Source organism: Callorhinus ursinus, unplaced genomic scaffold, assembly GCF_003265705.2.
Source record: "Callorhinus ursinus isolate GAN/ISIS: 27379988/994484 unplaced genomic scaffold, GSC_fseal_2.0 scaffold8, whole genome shotgun sequence".
Taxonomy (NCBI): Eukaryota; Metazoa; Chordata; class Mammalia; order Carnivora; family Otariidae; genus Callorhinus; species Callorhinus ursinus.
In genome coordinates this window covers 13,799,319-13,818,405 of record NW_027397070.1, presented here as the reverse complement: position 1 = coordinate 13,818,405, position 19,087 = coordinate 13,799,319, and the positions used below count along the sequence as shown (strand labels likewise).

General features: G+C 39.0%; 1 protein-coding gene across 2 annotated transcripts in view; it reads left to right on the top strand.

The window, feature by feature from the left end:
* SLC25A21 (solute carrier family 25 member 21) overlaps positions 1-19,087 on the top strand; it is a 471,007-nt gene that overhangs the window by 342,137 nt on the left and 109,783 nt on the right. The window contains exons 3-4 of one of the 2 annotated variants that reach the window (XM_073895109.1): positions 1,388-1,488; positions 11,047-11,130. In XM_073895109.1, the coding sequence (XP_073751210.1) occupies positions 1,460-1,488; positions 11,047-11,130 (113 nt within the window). In that variant the 5' untranslated portion in view covers positions 1,388-1,459. The remainder of the gene's footprint in view (positions 1-1,387; positions 1,489-11,046; positions 11,131-19,087) is intronic. The other variant, XM_073895108.1, reaches the window with a different exon arrangement.

Genomic DNA, 19,087 nt, shown 5'->3' with positions numbered 1-19,087 from the left:
TTTTTAATTGTGATAAAATATGCATAAAACTTACCCTTTTAACCATTAAAAAATCTAATTGTCATACTTGGAACTCATGATAATTAATTGGCCGCAAATGAGCAGTTTCATTGGACACAACCAGAACTCACCCTAGCAGAAGTTTGAAGGAGGAGGTTCAACTCTTATGTGTTCACTGGAGGTTTCTCACTTGAGTCTCATTTTAAATGAATGTCTTATGTTTGGTCTTTAAGATTTTAGGGAATCTACATTAACCAAGATATCCAATTAATCTGGATCTTAATTTGTAGAGAGATAGGCTTTTTTTTAGAGTAATTGTTTTATTCCAACTAGCAGCTTTTACATACATACATTTATGTAAAAGCTGCTAGTTGGAATAAGATCATCATTTTATGAAATTAAATGAGTGGAATAGTCTTGAAGTGCTTTGTTACCCACCAAACTACCCACCTGTAATTTGGCCAAATATATTAGTTGTCTTTTATTAAATATTTGGTTAATTGGTAAAACAAAGTTTTCTGTGCAAATTCTGTGGCCAAGTTAAGCCTGCTCCTGGGTGGGAATAATTCATACATCTCTTCTGTTGCCAGTGTTCTAAGTGATTTTTAATTATTTTTAGCATGTTATTTGATGATAATAATGAAACCACACCCTTCCACTGGAGGTTTCTTGAGCATGGGTTCCTGTCATGATGGAATCTTCATTATTACAAGCATATCACTGAGAAAAAGAGAGAAAGTTAGAGAGAGGGAGGAGAAAGGGTGGGGGTTGGGGGAAGAGAGAGAGAGGAGAAGTTACAGAGTTAGTTGATATTGGTCTCGACAGTCAGTGTTCCCCAGGCAGACAGTAGGCTTGGAAATAAACCCCATAGAAAAGATGCTAAATACATATAGAAAGGTGGTTTTGGGGTTTTTGTTTTGTTTTGTTTTGGTCTACAATGTATCAACCCAGTTGTCTACAATGCGGAATCACATGATGTCTTGCACTTCAAATAGGACTGCATCCAAATTCTTCCACAAAGATGTCCATCCCACCTCCCGCATGAGGATCCCTCTCCACCCACAGTCTATACTCCAGACAATGAGGGATCAGATCAAATTAACACAATCAATTCATCTCTGAAAACTGGCTCTCCCCACAACAGTTAATTCAGGGCTGATTTTTTTTAGAGTTCCAGAGAGAAACTTCAAAGTCAGTTGGGTGGCATGCAAATAACATTATTCCCTCTTTAACAAATGAAAAAAGCTTGGTTTTAGAGAAGTAATTTTACTGACATTCTCTGACCTAGAGACAAAAACAAGGTGAGAGACTTCAGGGAAACCTATTCCCTCTAGTCTGATGCTTTTCTAGCTCCAAGCTGATACTTTTTCTTTTTCCCTTTCTCAAGTGATTTTTACCCTACAAATACAAGGAACCGTGAAACTGAGGAGTTCCCTGAGATGAGATCACATGTGTAAAAATGCTCTCCAAGTTGAAAGTGATTTACAAGTAAGCAGTATGATCACCACTTTTTTAATCATTTTTGGGTCCTGTCCACCTATAAAATGCTTTTGAAAACTGTCCTCATTTGGAATCAGTAACAGATCCAAATCTTGGTAACATATGAGGTCAATCTTGGTATAAAAATAAAAACTACCCTTGAAATTTTCCTCAACTCCAATAAGCATAAGCACGTTTTCTTCCTTACTAGCCGAGTTTCTTACCTCCATTCCCCAAATTTCTTTCTAGCATAAGCATTTATGCTTATGAATGCAAAGAAACCACCCACTCTCTTAATCTTTCTCTCTTTGACATTGTTGAAAAACATCCTTCCTTATTAGTGCTAAGTAAACCATAAGATAGGCACATTTGATCAGTTAAAATAAAATGGAATGGTATATTAGGTCTCCAGAGACTCTATATTCTCTGACGTTCTCCCTCACTGGGACCTTGGCTTATGGTCTCTAGGGCATAATTAGTTTATGTGAAGTGGCTCAGTTCCCAGGGCCAGTAAGAGGGTTCTGGTAGATTCTGACTGCTTTCGATTTCCCTGTTCTGGAAATCTTTTATAGAGGCTGGAAACCAAGACCTTCAGTCTCATCCTGAGCAATGAGCTGAAGCTCAACAGGTGAGAATGGCATCCTGGGGTTCTCTGTCACCAGGCAGTAGGTGCTATTGATGAACATTAGAAAAACCTATAGACCCAAAGAGGTAGGTGGGGAGGATCAGAGAGAGAAAGAATATAGCTGACTTTTTTGGGGGGGGGTATCAAATTTTTTAAAACTATAATTATTTTGGGAATATGGGAAAACAATGATACTTGTCATGACTATAGTAATTTTAGTGTTTGATTGCTAAAGCTGAAGTCACCCTCTCTACTCTCATTACCTTGCTAATGAGTTATTTTCCATCCTGTGATCCATCCTTCCCGCCCTTCCCACGCGGAATCTGATTTCATGCTAATTAACCACTGTAATGGCCAGCCTACATCAGTGCACTTGGGAAAATGTAGGTAGGTGCATCTGGTCATTTGCTGACATTAAATATGAAATTTCTTTAAATATATGCACACATACGTATATTCAAAAAGTGGCAGCCCTATATTATTATATTACAAGCATAATTTTATATTGTGACATGTATTTTACAAAGCAAAATACTGAAAGTCATGCTAGTCAGGCTTTTGTTTAATTGAGACCAGTTTATGCTTGGAGCACTTTAATTGTACAGCTATGTCAATCAGCCTGTTTTATTGCTTGTGGTTTAACAGTATTCGATTTAGGTTGTAATTTCTAATGATCATTTGTCTCTGACTTGTTAACTAGCATATTGTCATTAAAATAAATTTTAGAATTATACTGTCAGTGCTCTTAGTTATTATCCCATAACTAACATAAACAACTGGAAGAACGTGTGCCAGATGGTAGAATCAACTGTCTTACCATGATTCATCTTACAATGTCAACTTTTGCACAGATTCTACATACTAGGAATACCGTATGTCTTATAATTGTGTAAGATGTACAAAACTAGATCTATTTCCTCACATTAATCAGGGACACATAGGTAAATGTTTATTGTAACAAAACTTGTGGTTGGCAAAATAATGAACCATTTATAGGATATTTAAGTGTATAGTTAAAGTGTGAATTGTAAAATGTACAGTCACAGAATATCAGACTTTAAATCTCCCTGGCTTGTGAAAGAAGACTGCAATTAGATGTGTGTAGGATCACAGGAAATTATTTAAAGTATAATCAGGCTATCTGGGTTGATCTGATATTTCAGAGAGATAATATTTTTGAGGCTCTGCTCAAAAGCGTGTTCAAAATGACATGGCACAGAAGATTTCCCTTGCTTTTGTGGCCTTGCCAAGATGTGTTACTTTATCTGTAGTAATTATCTAGGCTGACTGAGCACTCCAGGTTACATATTTCTTCAAATTATAAACTGTTTTCAAATAACATAGAGAAATTTATTGGTCTTCTTTACAATATCATAAACACTAAGCCAAATCAGAGCCCGGCCCACCTACACCTAGTAAAGATATTCAGACTTTAAACAGGCAAAATCTTAATTTTTACCAGGCATAGGTCTTTATTTCTTTTCTAAAGAGACTCTCTCAGAGTGATGACTGAGCAACAGTGAGGAAAGATCTTTCTTTTCCCTGAATTTTTAGAATAACTTGATAAGCAGCCAAATATGTAAGGGTACAGCTTTTGAACTTTGGTCGGTGGTCACTTCGCAGACAGAGCCAAACTCATGACCCTTGTGGATTTGTTAGCTTTAGTTTAGGGTCCTAATTGATGCCAGGCCTAAGTCATGAACCCAGCAAGCAAAAGCAATGCTTAAGTTGCAGACGAATTTAGTTCCCAGAATCTTTAACACTTGGATTCTGCCTTATTTTTTTTTTAAGATTTTATTTATTTGTTTGTTTGTTTGAGAAAGAGATAGCATGTGCAGGCGGGGCGGATGTAGGAGCAGAGGGAGAGAGACAAGCAGATCCCCGCTGAGTAGGGAGCCTGACATGGGACTCGATCCCAAGACCCTGGGATCATGACCTGAGCGGAAGGCAGATGCTTTAACCAACTGAGCTACCCAGGCGCCCCTGTATTCTGCCTTATTTTATAATGAACTACTAACATTTCCCTGCCCTCCACCTGTTTGTTCTGTTCTAGAGGACAAGGTCTGTGGCTTACTCATCTCTGTGTCTCCAGAATTCTTAACTTTGCCTCTTGTACAGATGAGGGTCTCAGGAAATGTTGAGGCAGAAATCTGTGCCTAGAACAGCAAACTACACCCTTCCAACATGAATAAAGAACTCCTGTGCTCAAGGACTCCTGTGCTCATCATTGCCAAGGCAGTGTTACGTGGATTATTGTTATATTTAATCTAAAGTAAAACAAAATACCCATAGCCCACATTTTTTTTTTTTTTGGAGAAATGTTCAAAGAAAACCTTTCTCCCCAGCACATACTAAAGAAAACTGATGGAATTGTCTCTCAAGTCGCAGCCTTGCTCCCCCCAACCCCCATCTGATTTGCTCTTTCTGCAGGGATGGCAAATGCAGAGATCCCATCCCCCTTCAGTTCAGTGGTTAGCCTTTCATGGAAAGTGGGTATTTCTTCTCTTGGGGCAGCCTTAGTGGAAGGTGATTTTTCAGAGTACAGAAACAAATATACAAGGTGGGAATTTTTCTCAAAGTGGGCTTCCTGGGGCCTTTTCCCGAAGTCTGTAAGGTAGGTGTATACACCTAAATTTCAAAGCCTCAGATGTGTCTTTGCATGTTCGGTGTGACTTGAGCCATGCCCAACCAACCAGTAAGAAAGCAGACATACTCCGGTAGGAGAAACCTCTTATTTCAGTAAGATAGGCTAATTACGGCAAATTAAAATCTTTACTTAATCTTCCTACAGTTATGCTTTTAATGTGTTCTGTAATTGCAAACCTTTAGTCTGTTAATCTCTGATTCATTAGTGGGTTTCTTAAGTGTTTATTAAGGAGCATGTGTAACATTCTGGTAATTACTAATGATCTTGGCTCGTAGCACATTTGCGAAGATCTTGGCAGGGAGTTTCATTAGATTCATCACCACTTATTGTCAGTGTACAATTTTTATTAGCTGTCTCCCACCTCTATAAAATATGGAATTTGGGGCTTTACAAAACAAAATTAAATGCTTCCTCTTTCTTATGGCTAACAAACTCATAAAATATAAGTCTCTGTGTCCCTGTCCCTTCAAAATCAGAGTGTCCTCTGCTGTCTGCTCTCCCATTTTACTGCTGAGGAGAAAGGCCAAGAAGGGTTAAGCTACAAACCTCACTAGTTTTCACTGCTTCTTTGTGGCCACACTTAAATTGTAACTGGTGGCTCCCGGCATGTGTCTCTTTTCCAAGTTCCTCACCTCTGACACAAAGGTGTAATTTTTATGTAGCCTACAGCATGATGGTAGCTCACAGTTCCACTCAGGAAAAACCGTACCACTCAGGACTATCTTTGGTGCCAGACGTACCCTGCATCTCCACCCGAATCAAAACAAACCTTTCTACCTCACCTCTGACAGCTGAAATCCCTTTAACAGGGGACAAGATCTGAGCGGCAGTATCTCAGTTGAAAAGCTACATTAAGGATAAATGGTGTGAATGCTTTTCTGAGAGTTGAAGGGAGTTGAAGAAGGGAGAAGGTAGGAGAGAGCACAAGAACACTGCTGAACTGGAAAATGACCTGGAGATGATGCTAGAACTAAACTTCACCTATCTCGCTGTTCTGCTCGGGATCAATGGCAGCGCCAAAGGGATGGTTTGGACGGCTTTCGCCCCCTTCCGAATCTCCATCAGTTCCCTACCCTAAGCACCACAAACAATCGGACAATCGAACTAAAAAGCAGAGTGTGTGCTATGCGAACGTAGCTTCAGGACAGATGTCCTCATCGACCCCAATCTGACTCTTTGCAACTCAACTGCCACCTTTCATAAAAATATACTATAAATTACATATACACATACATGTATGCCTATACGTGTATCTGTACGTGTGTGTCCTGAAGCCTCCCTTCCCCAGTATAGATGCCATTAGCCATCAGTATTTTTTAAAAGATGATAGATACAAAATTACTTTGCAGATAAAGGCACTGCATAAATTTGAGGTTTTGATATTTTCAAACAACCTCGTCCTCCAGCTTTTAAGGCAAGCGAAGTCATTTTATTTCTTACAGACAGATCTTTTTTATGGCGGTATCTTAGAAGTGCTCAGACCAGCTGAATGCCTAACCTGGCATTTCTAAATGTGCTGAGAATCAACAACAGACTAGTCTGAAATTTGGTATCACCGGCTAAGGACACAACGAAGCCAGTGGCAAAGGCTGCAGTAATCGTTCTCGACCGGTTCAGAGAAAAACAGTTTAGTGAGTGAGAACATTCTTCAGCTTTTAAAAATATGCTGGTACGTTTGTTTGTGAACATTGCACAGCCCTTCTTTGCCCTGGTGGTTACCACAGTGACTCACTTGATGTTTATGGCATGGCGGATGACAGGGCTGTTCCCTCCACTCGAGGAGTGTGCAGGACTGTGCTCCCTGGCACCCCAGCAGACGGGGTTGCTGGCTCCTGGGCAATGAGGCGTATGTAGGGTTTGAGCCACACGCCTTTCTTTGTGGTTCATCCTGACTGCACATCAGGCACTGAAGACTTCTCAAGTGTTACTCCACTGTCCTGTTTGCCAGTTTGGCAGCAGGATTTCATTCTAATAAGAGAAGTTTCTCAGATGGAGATTCCAGATGTGTCTAAGCTGCTTTTATTAGGACAATGGAAAGGTCCAACCTTTTCTTCTAAGTACAATCAAGAGTAGTGTGTAATTTTACAAAGAGTTGTATTACGTAGTGTGTAATTTTACAAAGAGTTGTATTACGTAACTGGAAAATTGTCTCCCTGGGCACAGAGAGAATTTGTTAGCCCAGAAGGCAGCTTGGAATAATGCTGACGTAAAGCTTCAATTCAAGAGAGAAACCTTTTAAGTTGCTGAAATGTAGTAGAGAGGAAGAAGGAAATTGCTGTTTTACATGACTGACCAAAATGCACTGTAATTATATCAACTTGAAACAGATTCCTTAGAAGAACTGATAACTCTGTGATCCGAACAAGTCATGTGTAGTAGAACTAAATACTGCATGTACTTTCTCTGCAAAGTGTAGACACGCCGCATTTGAGATGGGCAGTAGAAGAGACAGCTGTACTTGCCTTAGCCTGCTTAATGGGACCTCCAGCTGGTTTAGCCTAGTGAAGAATGGCGGGTGGCTTTACTGAGGAATTAGTATTTACCCTGCCTGCCCATCCTTTTGCACTGCTTTACCACACAGCTTGCGGACGCTCCTCATGTAATGTTATTTTGATGTCACCACTCCTGTTTGTAATTAACACAGTGTCACTCATCGGTCAGTTTCTAAGTGGAACACTCACTCCTTTTGGATTCCATTCACTGGTCTTGTTGCCTGTTCTAAAGTGGGTGGGTAAAATTTAATCACAGATATTTAGCCCAAAGATAGCCTTCCCGTTTTCCCTCTTTGCTCCAGTGTCTCCACGTAGTGGTATTTTCTGTCAGCTACAGTCCACCCATAGATAGGAGATCATCTCCAAGAAGAGTAGTAATGGTATTTACTCAGTGCCAGGAAAACTCCTTGGGCTGACACTGGATACTCTGAAACACTATTATTACTTTCATATGGTAATCATCTATTTGCATAGCTCCTTCACCTAACTAGAAGCACAGGATTGTGTCTTATTTCTTTGTAATGCCCCAAATAGTGGATACCTACTACATACTAAGTGTTCAAGAACTCTTATTAACTGAATGAATGGCAGATTAGAACTAGTATCTGTCAGATTCTACACAAAGAAAGAAATTGCAGCTAACAAGTAAAGTGCCTAGACTCCCAATAGCAAGGTTAGATGACTAGTTAGTTATGAAAGAACTGTAGTCCGTATTCATCTTGGTGTAAGCTGACGGAAGACCTTCCTCAGTGTCACCCAAGCACACAGACATCATAGACAAAGCCGATGTCTCTAACTTCAGCAGTGAAAGTGGGGCTAAGGTCATTTTTCTAGACATTGGGATGCACTTGCTTTGGTCCCTCTGCTGACTCATCTATAGTCCCTTCTAAGACCAGGGTCACATAACTGGGAGATGGCCTCACTGAAATACTCAGATGAGGAGCAGGAAGCGGTCAAATGGTCTCTACTGGGCTTTTTGACTTTATCTCATAAATTTCCTCCCCCAACCCACGCAGGTCTCCACTTGAGCAACTGAATTCCACAGCAGAGTCCTATTAACACCTGTCCTGAAGGAAACGTGGGAGGTTGCCGTGCCGGGGGATCTCTTTCTTCCCTTCTCTTGAAAGGACAACTTTTCCTCACTGGCCTTTGTTTCTCTCATTTCCCCACCCGGAATGCCTTTTCCTGCTTACTCTTTTTGCCTCTGAATCCTATAAGACCAGCTCAAATCCCTTCTCCTTCCTGAAGTCCTTTCTGACCCTCTGCAGAAATCAGTAATTGCTCCCTCTGATGAACACCTGGGCTATTTGGGGCTGGTGCTACTTGACATTGTGGATATTTTTCTTTATATTGTAAATTATTTTTCTCATTTATGTATTTATTTATTGTGACTCTTGACAGTGAAGGTGATACTCTGAGTTTTTTAAAACCTGTAGATCTTATTTCATGTGATGGTTATTTTAAAAATACTTGGTAATTTGGGAAAAAAGCATCTAGAAAGGAATTTGATGGAGGTAAGTGAACTTAATGAAAATTATTACTGATATGAGAAAAATCTACAAGCTATTATACTTTTATAATATATAAAACTATTTTAAATTATTTTCCTAAAAGAACAGTTAGAGAATAATGTTGGACTTCCCGACTAAGACCTAAGAAAATGTTTCATACTTAGCAATGAATATAGGTTACAAATACGCAATTGCAGAGATGGAGATTCTTTTTCACACAAGAATCAATGTCATATTTTGGAAATCACTCCCTATGTTATTTGTAGTATAAACAAATTTTATGCAAAGTTATTTGTTGTGTAGGTGTACATATGTTTTCTCATTGTACAATTTTGAGTTTAGTGTTAATTCATTTGTATCCAAAGTACCAAGTTATCTCATCTATTTGCAGTAGTCCAGAAATACCAAACATGGTCCATCTACCTGACCATGAAATCATGTTCTTGGTTCTAGACAGAACTGCTTACTGAGCCTTCTGGGCCAGTGGTTATGCCTACACCAAATGTACCTCTAGATCCGGAACAGTTTAAATGAGTTAGCTGTATTTGTCCATGATCTTCTGATGAGTTCAATACAGTTTAAATCTTAGAGATACAGTTCTTATCTAAAAACTAACCTTCTAAAAATGATCATGCTAATAGAGGTTTAAGTTTGACAAAACCATTATGGAGATGAATATTTAGGACGTTTTAAATTTTGGCAATAGTAGAATATTGCTTGCTGGGTTGAAGAGGATCAAGAGGGTGTCGTGTTGAATGTATCATAAAACACAGACACACACAAACGCGCGCGCGCGTTTATTTAAAGAGAAAAAGGATTACCCAACAAACTCACCCCTTTCTTTACATTCCTGTTGCCTCCATTGATATTTTGGCATTATCTTCACCAGGATTATTATATGGCTTCCATGGTTGTTTCGCCTCCATATTCCCATTCCAGTCCATGCAGTCAGGCAATAAATATTTCTGTAGGTATTTGTATGTGTTCTGCTGGGAGAACTGTGCTGGAATACTCAACTTCCTCATCTCAGAATGGCTACCCTCCTGCACAATTATGTTCAGCAACTCTCTACAAAATCAAATATAATCCAGCCTCACTTTCCAGTTTTATGATATACTCATTCCTTTCATATGCCCAACAGCTTCAATCAAAGCAAAATAGTCACCCTTTTCTGTGATATGTCAGTTTTCAGCATAATTCCCTGGGGCCTAGAACCATAAAATACATCGTTCTTAGAGGTAGAAGTGTTCATATTATAAATCCAACAATCTGAGAAAAGCATCTTAAAGTAGATGATAGAAGAGGAGTTTTTGAAAAGTTCTTTTAAAATTTTTTGGTAAAATTGTGGAAGGAAGAACAGAAGGGCCTTCTTAACTCAGAATTGGGACAAGGAAGTTAAACACAAGTAGTGAGCAGACTAAAGAAACCCCAAAATGGAGAACAACTGGGGTGTAGGGAAATGAGAGTACTTGTCATAAATCTCTTTAGAAACAAACCCCAAAGTAAAATACATAATGAATAAGTTAAGACCCTCACGTTGGGAAACTCCCAAATTTTGAAGGTTAGAGTCGCGAGATGCATGATCATAACCAAAAAGAAGAAGAAAAAAAGAATTTCTCTTTCTAAAATGCCATACATTTTTGCCGAGCGCCAACTGCATACCGGACACAGTGCTTCTGTGAAAATTCAGGAAGCCTGAACATAATGACAAGCTCTGTTCCATCATGAAGTAGAAGTAGGGATTGTGAACTGTATCACAATACAACTGCAACTCTTGCTCTCGGCACAGGCTCCTGTCTACCAGAATGAATTCCAAATTCACAATCAGGATCAAAGTTAGGCCATATTAGCTGCTCTGTATTTTTAACCTTTGTATTAAATTACCATCAAGGGGGCACTAATTAAGATAAGAAATAGAGCTACTTATTTGTTTCATATGCACCTTCAGATTTCTGAATTATACATTAAAACAATCTATGACATCTGTGTATGCTTTCCATAAAAGAAAAAGGCATAAATGCCTCGGGGTGCATCTGCCTGGCTAAGAAACAGATGAAAAACCTCTCTCTATAGTTTCTATTAAAGTACAGAGAAATATAATTTTAAAGGCTACAAAAATAATGTAAAGATTATATAAGGCAAATATAGCAATAAAATCTAGAGCAAAACCCAGAATATTTTAGATTAACCCGAAAAGGCTAAGTTTCCTAAGACTTTGAAAAATGAGGAAAGCCATTTGGCAAAATCCTTAACTTGGAATTTTTTTTTTTGTTTGATTTATTTTCCTCCTAGGTTCCAGATTCAGAGATGTGCAACTGATCCAAACAGTTATAAAAGCTTGGGAGACAGCTTTCGAACAATTTTCCGAATAGAAGGGTATGTACGGTTCTTTGTGTCTGAACTTTATGTTGATATAAGTGTTTGACATATTACTACATAACATGTTTTTCTCATTTTGAATGGCTCATTTTCCTAGTGTTATTAGAGGAAAATATTTAAAAGGGTGCCTTCCTACTTTTTTGTGTGTTTTTCCTGATAATACAATTGAAAACTAAATATGTATACATAAGAACTACGACAAAAATTATATTAATAATCAGTTTGCTGACTAGAAGACAATTTCTATTTTGTGCCATTGAGATTTTTTAAAGTTCTCATAACAGCAGCTATCTAAATGTAATAGTTCTTTATTTTGATTCTTGAATATAGTGTCCAAATGTGTTCCTTATTTGCATTGTGGCTTATGAATATTCAAAACAGAACTATGTCAAAAATTGATGTGTCAGATTTGTTATCCTATCTACTAGCTGATCAGATAAAAATATTTTTTTACATAAGCTAAAATGGTCTTTGATGTATAGATTCAGTTAAAGACTCCAGCAAAATTTTCCAAAGGATATTAGATTTGCTTTTTGAAGTTGTTTTCATAAGAGAAGTGGTTGAAAGTAATAAGTATGTAAAAAATGATAACAGTAATAATAATAGCTGGTATATACTTAGCCTCTACTATGTGCTAGAAATTCTGCTTATAACTCTGTGAGGTAGGTTCTATTAGAATCCATTTCAGTTGGACAAATGAAGAAACCAAGACTCAGAGGAATTAGTCATTTTCGCATATCTGATAAATAATGGAAGTGGGACTCAAATCCAGGTCTGCTTGACCTCAAAGCCCATACTCCTAACCTTTGTAGTTCACTACCTCTCTTGGCAGATTATACTATGGTCAATTGTTTCTTTCAGTTAAACATATGTCATGGATGTCTTTCCGTGACAGTATATATATTTTTAACAATACCATAGTAATTTTTGTATCTACATTCTGCAATTTATTAAATTAAACCCTTTGGCAGACCACTAGGTTGTTTGCAGATTTTCCCTAATAGAAACGATGGTGCAATAAATATCCTTATACTATTTCTTCACATTTGTGTGCACATAAATTTTTTTTTATAAAATAAGTTGCTAGCTATGGACATACAGGATCAAATGATATGCACATTTTATAAATGTTACCCAATTATCTTCCAAAAAGTATCAGTATTTGAGAGTTCTCATTTCTCCACACCCTCTCAAACACTGGACAATACCAATCATTGTTTGGTATATCTGTCACCCACATGTATCTCCTGTTAATAATCTAACAGGTGAAAAATAAAATTGTCTACAAGCATTATTTTGATTGTAACTGGGATTGAACATACTTTTATAACCATTAGTTGTCATTTCTTTCAAGAATTTCTTATTTGTGTTCCTTGCCCATTTTTCTTGGGTTAGATTTTTTATTGGTTTGTAGGTGCTCAGTATATATTATAGGTACTAATTCTTTAACTATGACATAGATTACAAATATTTTCCCAATTTGTCATTTTTCTTAGAGCTATAGTGCCTTACACCTTTCAGAACCTTGACGTTTTTGAAGATTGTGGTTTTGTGATTACATCTATCTTTTCCTTTGTGATATCTGACCTTGTCACATTAGAAAGAAGGATGTCTTCTAACCCCAAGATTATAAACATTTTCTTCTGGTATGTTTTACATTTATATCATTAATCCATCTGAGGATTTTTTTTAATGCACTGTGTGGCATATAGGAATTAAATTTTATTTTCAAATGGTTAGTGAGTTGTCCAAACACCACTTGTTGAAAAATCTCGCTTTTATTCCCTTATTGGAAATCCTAGCTTTTTTGTATATTAAACTTCCACAAATACATCATCTAAATTTTCTAGTCTGTTTCTCCATTTCCTATTCTGTTTTATTAGTTTATCTCTATGCCAGTATCACAGTGTTTTAATTCATTTACTTTTGGAGTATTTGGGTAATATATAAAAATATGCCCTGCAGTAGAAAGCCTAAACCTATTTTTTTCTTTTTTTTTTTTAGGACTTTATTTATTTGAGAGAGAGAGAGAGAGAGAGCACGAGCATGGGGAGGGGCAGAGGGAGAGGGAGAAGCAGGCTGCCCGCTGAGCAGGGAGCCTGATCTGGGGCTCCATCCCAGGACCCTGAGATCATGACCTGGGCCAAAAGCAGACGCTTAACCGACTGAGCCACCCAGGTGCCCAGAAAACCTAAACTTCTTACTGTGGTACAGTGCCCGTGCTACTCTGGCCCTCCTTTCTTCTCCTGGCTCATTGCCCATACATAGATCTGCTCTAAGGATAGCAGATCTGCTCACATTCTTGTAGCTTTACATGCTGGTCGTTATCTTATTCCTGCAGGACCGACCCCTTCATCCACTCAAGAAACCATCCCTCTTCATTCAAGGATGCCCTCACATTTCTCTCTCTGACCATCTGTTTCTCTACCACACGCTTTCTTTAGTAGTCATTCTTATGTGCTATGCAAAATATAGCACGCACCTCTCTAATTTACTGTGGCTATTTTCTGTCTCCTCTCTCCCACCTCAAGAATATATTTCCTTAAGGGCCATTTTTCATTTAGCTCTGTATCTCCCGTGACTGTGTTTAGCACTGAGTAGAGATAGTAAGTACTCATTAAATGAATACAAGTCATCACATCAAAATCATAAGGATGCAAAATGAAACAGAGATAATAATTCTTGCTATTGACCACCCCCTCTGAAGTTATGATAATAATCTTGATAACTGATTAAATATTTTTAGGTGACCTAGTGACATAGAATCAGCAAATTCTTGCTAGTACTCTCGTGATATGGTACCTAAATGCCATGCATTAATGATACACCTGCATCTGTGACAACTGGAATCAAAGTCATGTTCATTTTACCCAGAATATATGTAAAGTTAAAGAAATCATAGTGCATTATGTAGTCAATAGCAGTGTCCCTTTCCAGTAAAACAGTAGTAGCAGCATTTCCAAGTTCTGTAAGCTGCAACAGGTATCTCTGAATTGGATGTGGGAGTTCCTTAGCCAGGCTCTTTATTTCATGTGTGTTAGGAAGAATTTGATGTTCCTGCTTTGATATCAAGTAATACAACAAACAGACAGCATGTGTGGTCCTTGCATAGTAAAATTGGCCTTTTCCTAGACTGTATGTATAATTGCTTCTAGAGCAAATTGACATTCTTTCTGTAATGCCTTTAGATCTGGACATGTTATTAGCCCAAAGCTGGAGAGCTCTAGTCTCAGAGATGGAAATATTTGTAAAAATACAAAAGAAAAAACTTCCTGTTATCTTTGATACAGAGCAAAAACATTTCATAGTGTTAAGTTAAAAAAAGAAAAGAAATCCTTTTAGCACAGTTCGGTTGAATCTTTTTCCTAGTGGAAGCAGTTCCTTTTCATTTTCTTATTTAGCTTTTAGAGTACACTCTGCTTTCAAAGATATTTTTCTCACTCAGGTGCATCCCGGCCAGTCTGGTCTGTTGCTACAGGAACATAGTGCAAGTCAGTGTGACTATTAGCATAGTTAAGACAAGTCGTCTCTCCTGGTTTTTCCTATATTCCCCAAGTTAAAGGTTTTGAAAGCTATTTCTTTTCTTTTGTTTAAGAGCATTAAAGTCTGATCATACTCTTAATGTCTGCACAGATCTCCCATTTTCCTCCCCGCCGTAAGAAAGGGAAGGGTACTCGTCACCATCCTGAGAAATGCAATTCCCCACTTCTCTGCCCAGAATTCATGTTTACAAGGGACTGGGGCTCAAATACATGGGTCCAAGTCCCTTAACCACTTCTAAGGTTCTTTTAAGAAGCAAAAGCATCGATATATTGTACTTAATGAAAGACAGGGTTTTTCAACCCAGCTTTACCCCTGCCCCCCCAAAAACGTCCTTCCAAATGCTCTGCAAGGATTTCTCTTATATGGAATCCTCATACCATATATATTTACCAAAGAGGCCATCGTTGTTTTGTCTAATGGAGAAGAGAGAACTCACAGGCAAGGAATTTGTCACTGTTGCGAGTCCTCCATTGTCACCATGATTTTTTCATCTTATTTCAGTTTGGTAAAAATAAACCCATAGGTCCATCTACGGAAATAGTGAGCCCAGAACAAATTTAGCCTACCTGATTAGGTGCCTTTAAAACCAATTAGTTTCATTTTGTAAATTCTCCCGCCAAGTAGCAGCTGGTGTCCCCATTTACTGTGTGTTCCTGCATCGCTTCTTCCTTCCTTCTGCTTCAGAGTATCTCCTGAAAGTTTTTCTAGTCTCTTTTGTACCTGTTGCTCTAAAGAGAGTGGTGGAGATGCTCACAGATGGGCTTGTAAATTTTGCTAATGTAAAACCAGGACTGCCTGTCCCCTTACTCTCCCTCTTCTGAAAGCACCTAGTGACCATTCTTGCTGAAACAAAGAGGAAAAAGAATAAAACAGAACTTAAGATATTCCCGTGACATAGGTAAAGACAGATGTGAAACTAATACTTTTTTTTTTCAGTGTAACAGGCATGATGCTGGGGACTTTTTCATATATTATTTCATATATTATTTCCAATGCAACACTATTCTGAACACAACATAGCGTTATGTCTGTATTTTGTATGAGGAAACAAAAGATCAGAGAAGTTAAATAACTTGCCCAAAGTCACACAAGTATTAGTGGCATGTCATGGTTTTCCCATTATATTATATCACCTTTCACTAAACACCTAATTTTGTTATATACTAAATGAAAAGAAGACAATGTGAAAGTAGTGGCTATAAACCCCTAAGTTTTTTCTTTATTTTTAAAGATTTTATTTATTTATTCATGAGAGACAGAGGGAGAGAGAGAGAGAGAAGCAGAGGGAGGAGCAGGCTCCCAAGGAGCAGGGAGCCCGATGCGGGACTTGATCCCAGGACCCTGGGATCATGACCTGAGCCGAAGGCAGATGCTTAACCATCTGAGCCACCCAGGCGCCCTAAACCCCTAAGTTTTAAATAGCTATTCTAAAACTTGCAGTATTCCTACCCTCAAATCACATAGCAATTTAAAGCAGCTTTTATCTCTTCCTTCAAGTAAAATATGAAAGCCCTGAGAGACCAAATGTGTTCAGTTAATCAAATCTTGTCAATTCCAAAACAGCACCACAAACCTCTGATAACTCAAGACTCTTAATACGGTTATTGTCCCATCCCTTACAGATGGCTCCGTATCTCTGATAAGTTCATGGTTTTCCATCAGTCTGCTCTCATCCTGCATGTTCCTCAGTTTTCTTATGAGAAAAACTCATGGGCATTGATTTGCCCAAGGCAAATAACTCGGAAACAACTAGGTCGGATTAGACTTAGTCTCAAATGAGAAACATGTTGATTGCTGGTGCCTTCAGAAATATGGTATTCTTCAGAAAGTATTACTGTAGAAAATATGTGGTTGCATTTGGGGGGCATTTGAACTGTGTTTTGTTTCATGATTTGTTTTCTGTAACCACTGATGCTGCCCCAAGTATCATCTTACAATCAGACCACTTGGTGATTATAATATTTTCTAGTTAAATGACATTTAAGGCCTCGTTTTATGAGCTCCAGCATAATTGGCTAATTTGGTAAACTCCAGATGTGTGAGATAATGTGCCACTCGTTTAAGTGCCTTTCAGACAGCATAAATGGCACAGCCCCAGGAGGTATAATCACTCCCTCTTGTTTTCATTAAGAAGGGGAAAGAGTGGCTTGTGACACAAACAAAGGAAGCAGGACGTCGACAACTCAAAATCAACAACAACCTGGTAGGATTTGGACATTTTCTTTTTACAGGTGGGCCGACTCCAAGATCTTCGGCTTAATTTGGTGTCTTAGTGGGTCCGCTTTTTAAAACGTGGTTTACCTAATGTAACATGACCAGGTGATTTGAAAGCACCCTTGAAAATAGAAGGACCTGCCCCTAGAGAAAACCCCCTGGGCAGCCTCTGGAAACCCCCTCACTTTCACGTGGAAGGGAGGGGAAGTACTGGACTTGAAGACACAGTGGAGGCGTCGACTCGTCCCAGGAATCAGCCTCCTCCCCACCTAAGCCAGGTGCAACTTCACAAGGCCCCATAATTGCTGCTGCTTTTCTCTCTCTCTCTCTCTCTCGTGTCTACCCAACTTCTCATCCAACAGAAACCCACTCATCTACCAAGTATTGCCAAGCTGGAGTGGAGCGGGTGGTTCTTAGTGTCCCTGTTCCCTGGAACCTGAGGCTGGTCCCTCTTATCTGATAGATAGATAGACCCAGTGGAGTTCACATACAACTGAGTGGTGGGTCCCTGTGTACTCACAAGAGTTTTCGCTCAGATGGGTAATTACAGACTGGATCCCAGACCCCTAAGCAGATAATTTGCAGTGCAAATCCACTATGTGTAGATCATTGGGTTTTGATTGGGTCTGCAAGCCTGGCGGACCCAAGTGAATTCATTTTTGGCAGGTGCCAGATGTCCACGGTGCCTTCTGTGTGAGGGTCCTGGTGCCTTGGGTGTCTTCTCTCTCCTCCTTTTTATTTTACCAAAGAGGCCCTTCCTGGTACCCTCTGGACCTCCCTTGAGTGCTCCCTTGTTTTGGATTGTTTTCAGCTTTATTGAGATATAATCAAGATAGAACATTGTGAAGGTTAAGGTGTACTGTGTGATGATTTGATACACGTGTATATTGCAAAATGATTGCCACAGTAGGGTTAGTTAACATATGCATCACCTCACAGAATTACCATTTGTGTGTGCGTGGTGAGCACACTCATGATCCACTCTCGTAGCAGCTTTCAAGTATCCAGTGCTGTAGGAATAACTAGAGTCATCATGCTCTGCATTAGACCCCTGCTCCCTTGTTTTCCTGCGGTGATAAGGAGGAAAGTAGACCATCCCAGCTGCTCTTGCTCCCACACTACAGAGCTCTGCCCTGGCCGGCCTGGGTTTCTGAATGATGGCACAACAAATGTCTTCCATTCAAGTCGGGGAGAAAAAAAAGAATAAGAAAACACGAGAGGTGAGAGTTTGGAGAATAAACTCTAGCAAATCTGCCCAGCAGGTCTTACATGTGGTGGGCCCAGGTCCAGATTATGGCATCCAGGAAACTGAGCCATTTTCTTCTTCCAAATCTTCTCCTGTTTTGCAAAGAGAAAAAAAGAGATGATCTCAATTCAGGCATGGGCTTACTCTTATTGTTCCTGAATGATCTGTGTTCCTTTTAAAAATGGCTTATCAATGCCTTAGTATATTATACTCATAAAATTTATTTATTTATTTTTAATTTTATTTATTTATTTAACTGACAGAGAGAGAGAGACAGCTAGAGAAAGAACACAAGCAGGAGGAGTGGGAGAGGGAGAAACAGGCTTCCCGCTGAGCAGGGAGCCCAATGCGGGGCTCGATCCCAGGACCCTGCGATCATGACCTGAGCTGAAGGCAGCCGCTTAACCAACTGAGCCACCCAGGTGCCCCTATACTCATAAAATTTTAGACATGAAATGTATGTAATAGCTTTTCACAGAAAGTGTGTGGCTAAGCCCTTTAAACTCTGATTATTTAGCAATTCAAGGTTGAAAATGAAAGAATGTAGGGTAAGGAGAAAATACTAAAGGAAAATATTTAAAAAAAAAAAAAGCAGAAAGTTGAACCATGGGCACATTATTTGGCATTTCTGTTTTACCAGATTCTTTTATACCACTGCGAAAGCAAATAGCTGCTGGTTTAAGCTGTATTGGGTTGTAAAGTGTCTTTACAATCAGGGAGAGGATAATGAATTTCCAGAGTGCTCAGATAGCAGCATCTTTATGCTTCCATTGTCCCAGAGCTCTGTCAGAGGTCTTTTGTTCTGCCACAGAGTGACCTTTAAAATGGTGTCAGCTCCTAGATTTCCCTCCTGTCATCACCATAGATTGCTAGCTGACAGTCACACACCGACTCCCCCAGCCTCTCACTAACAATACTTTCGGACTTACTGACTGGCCTTTGGCAAAGATT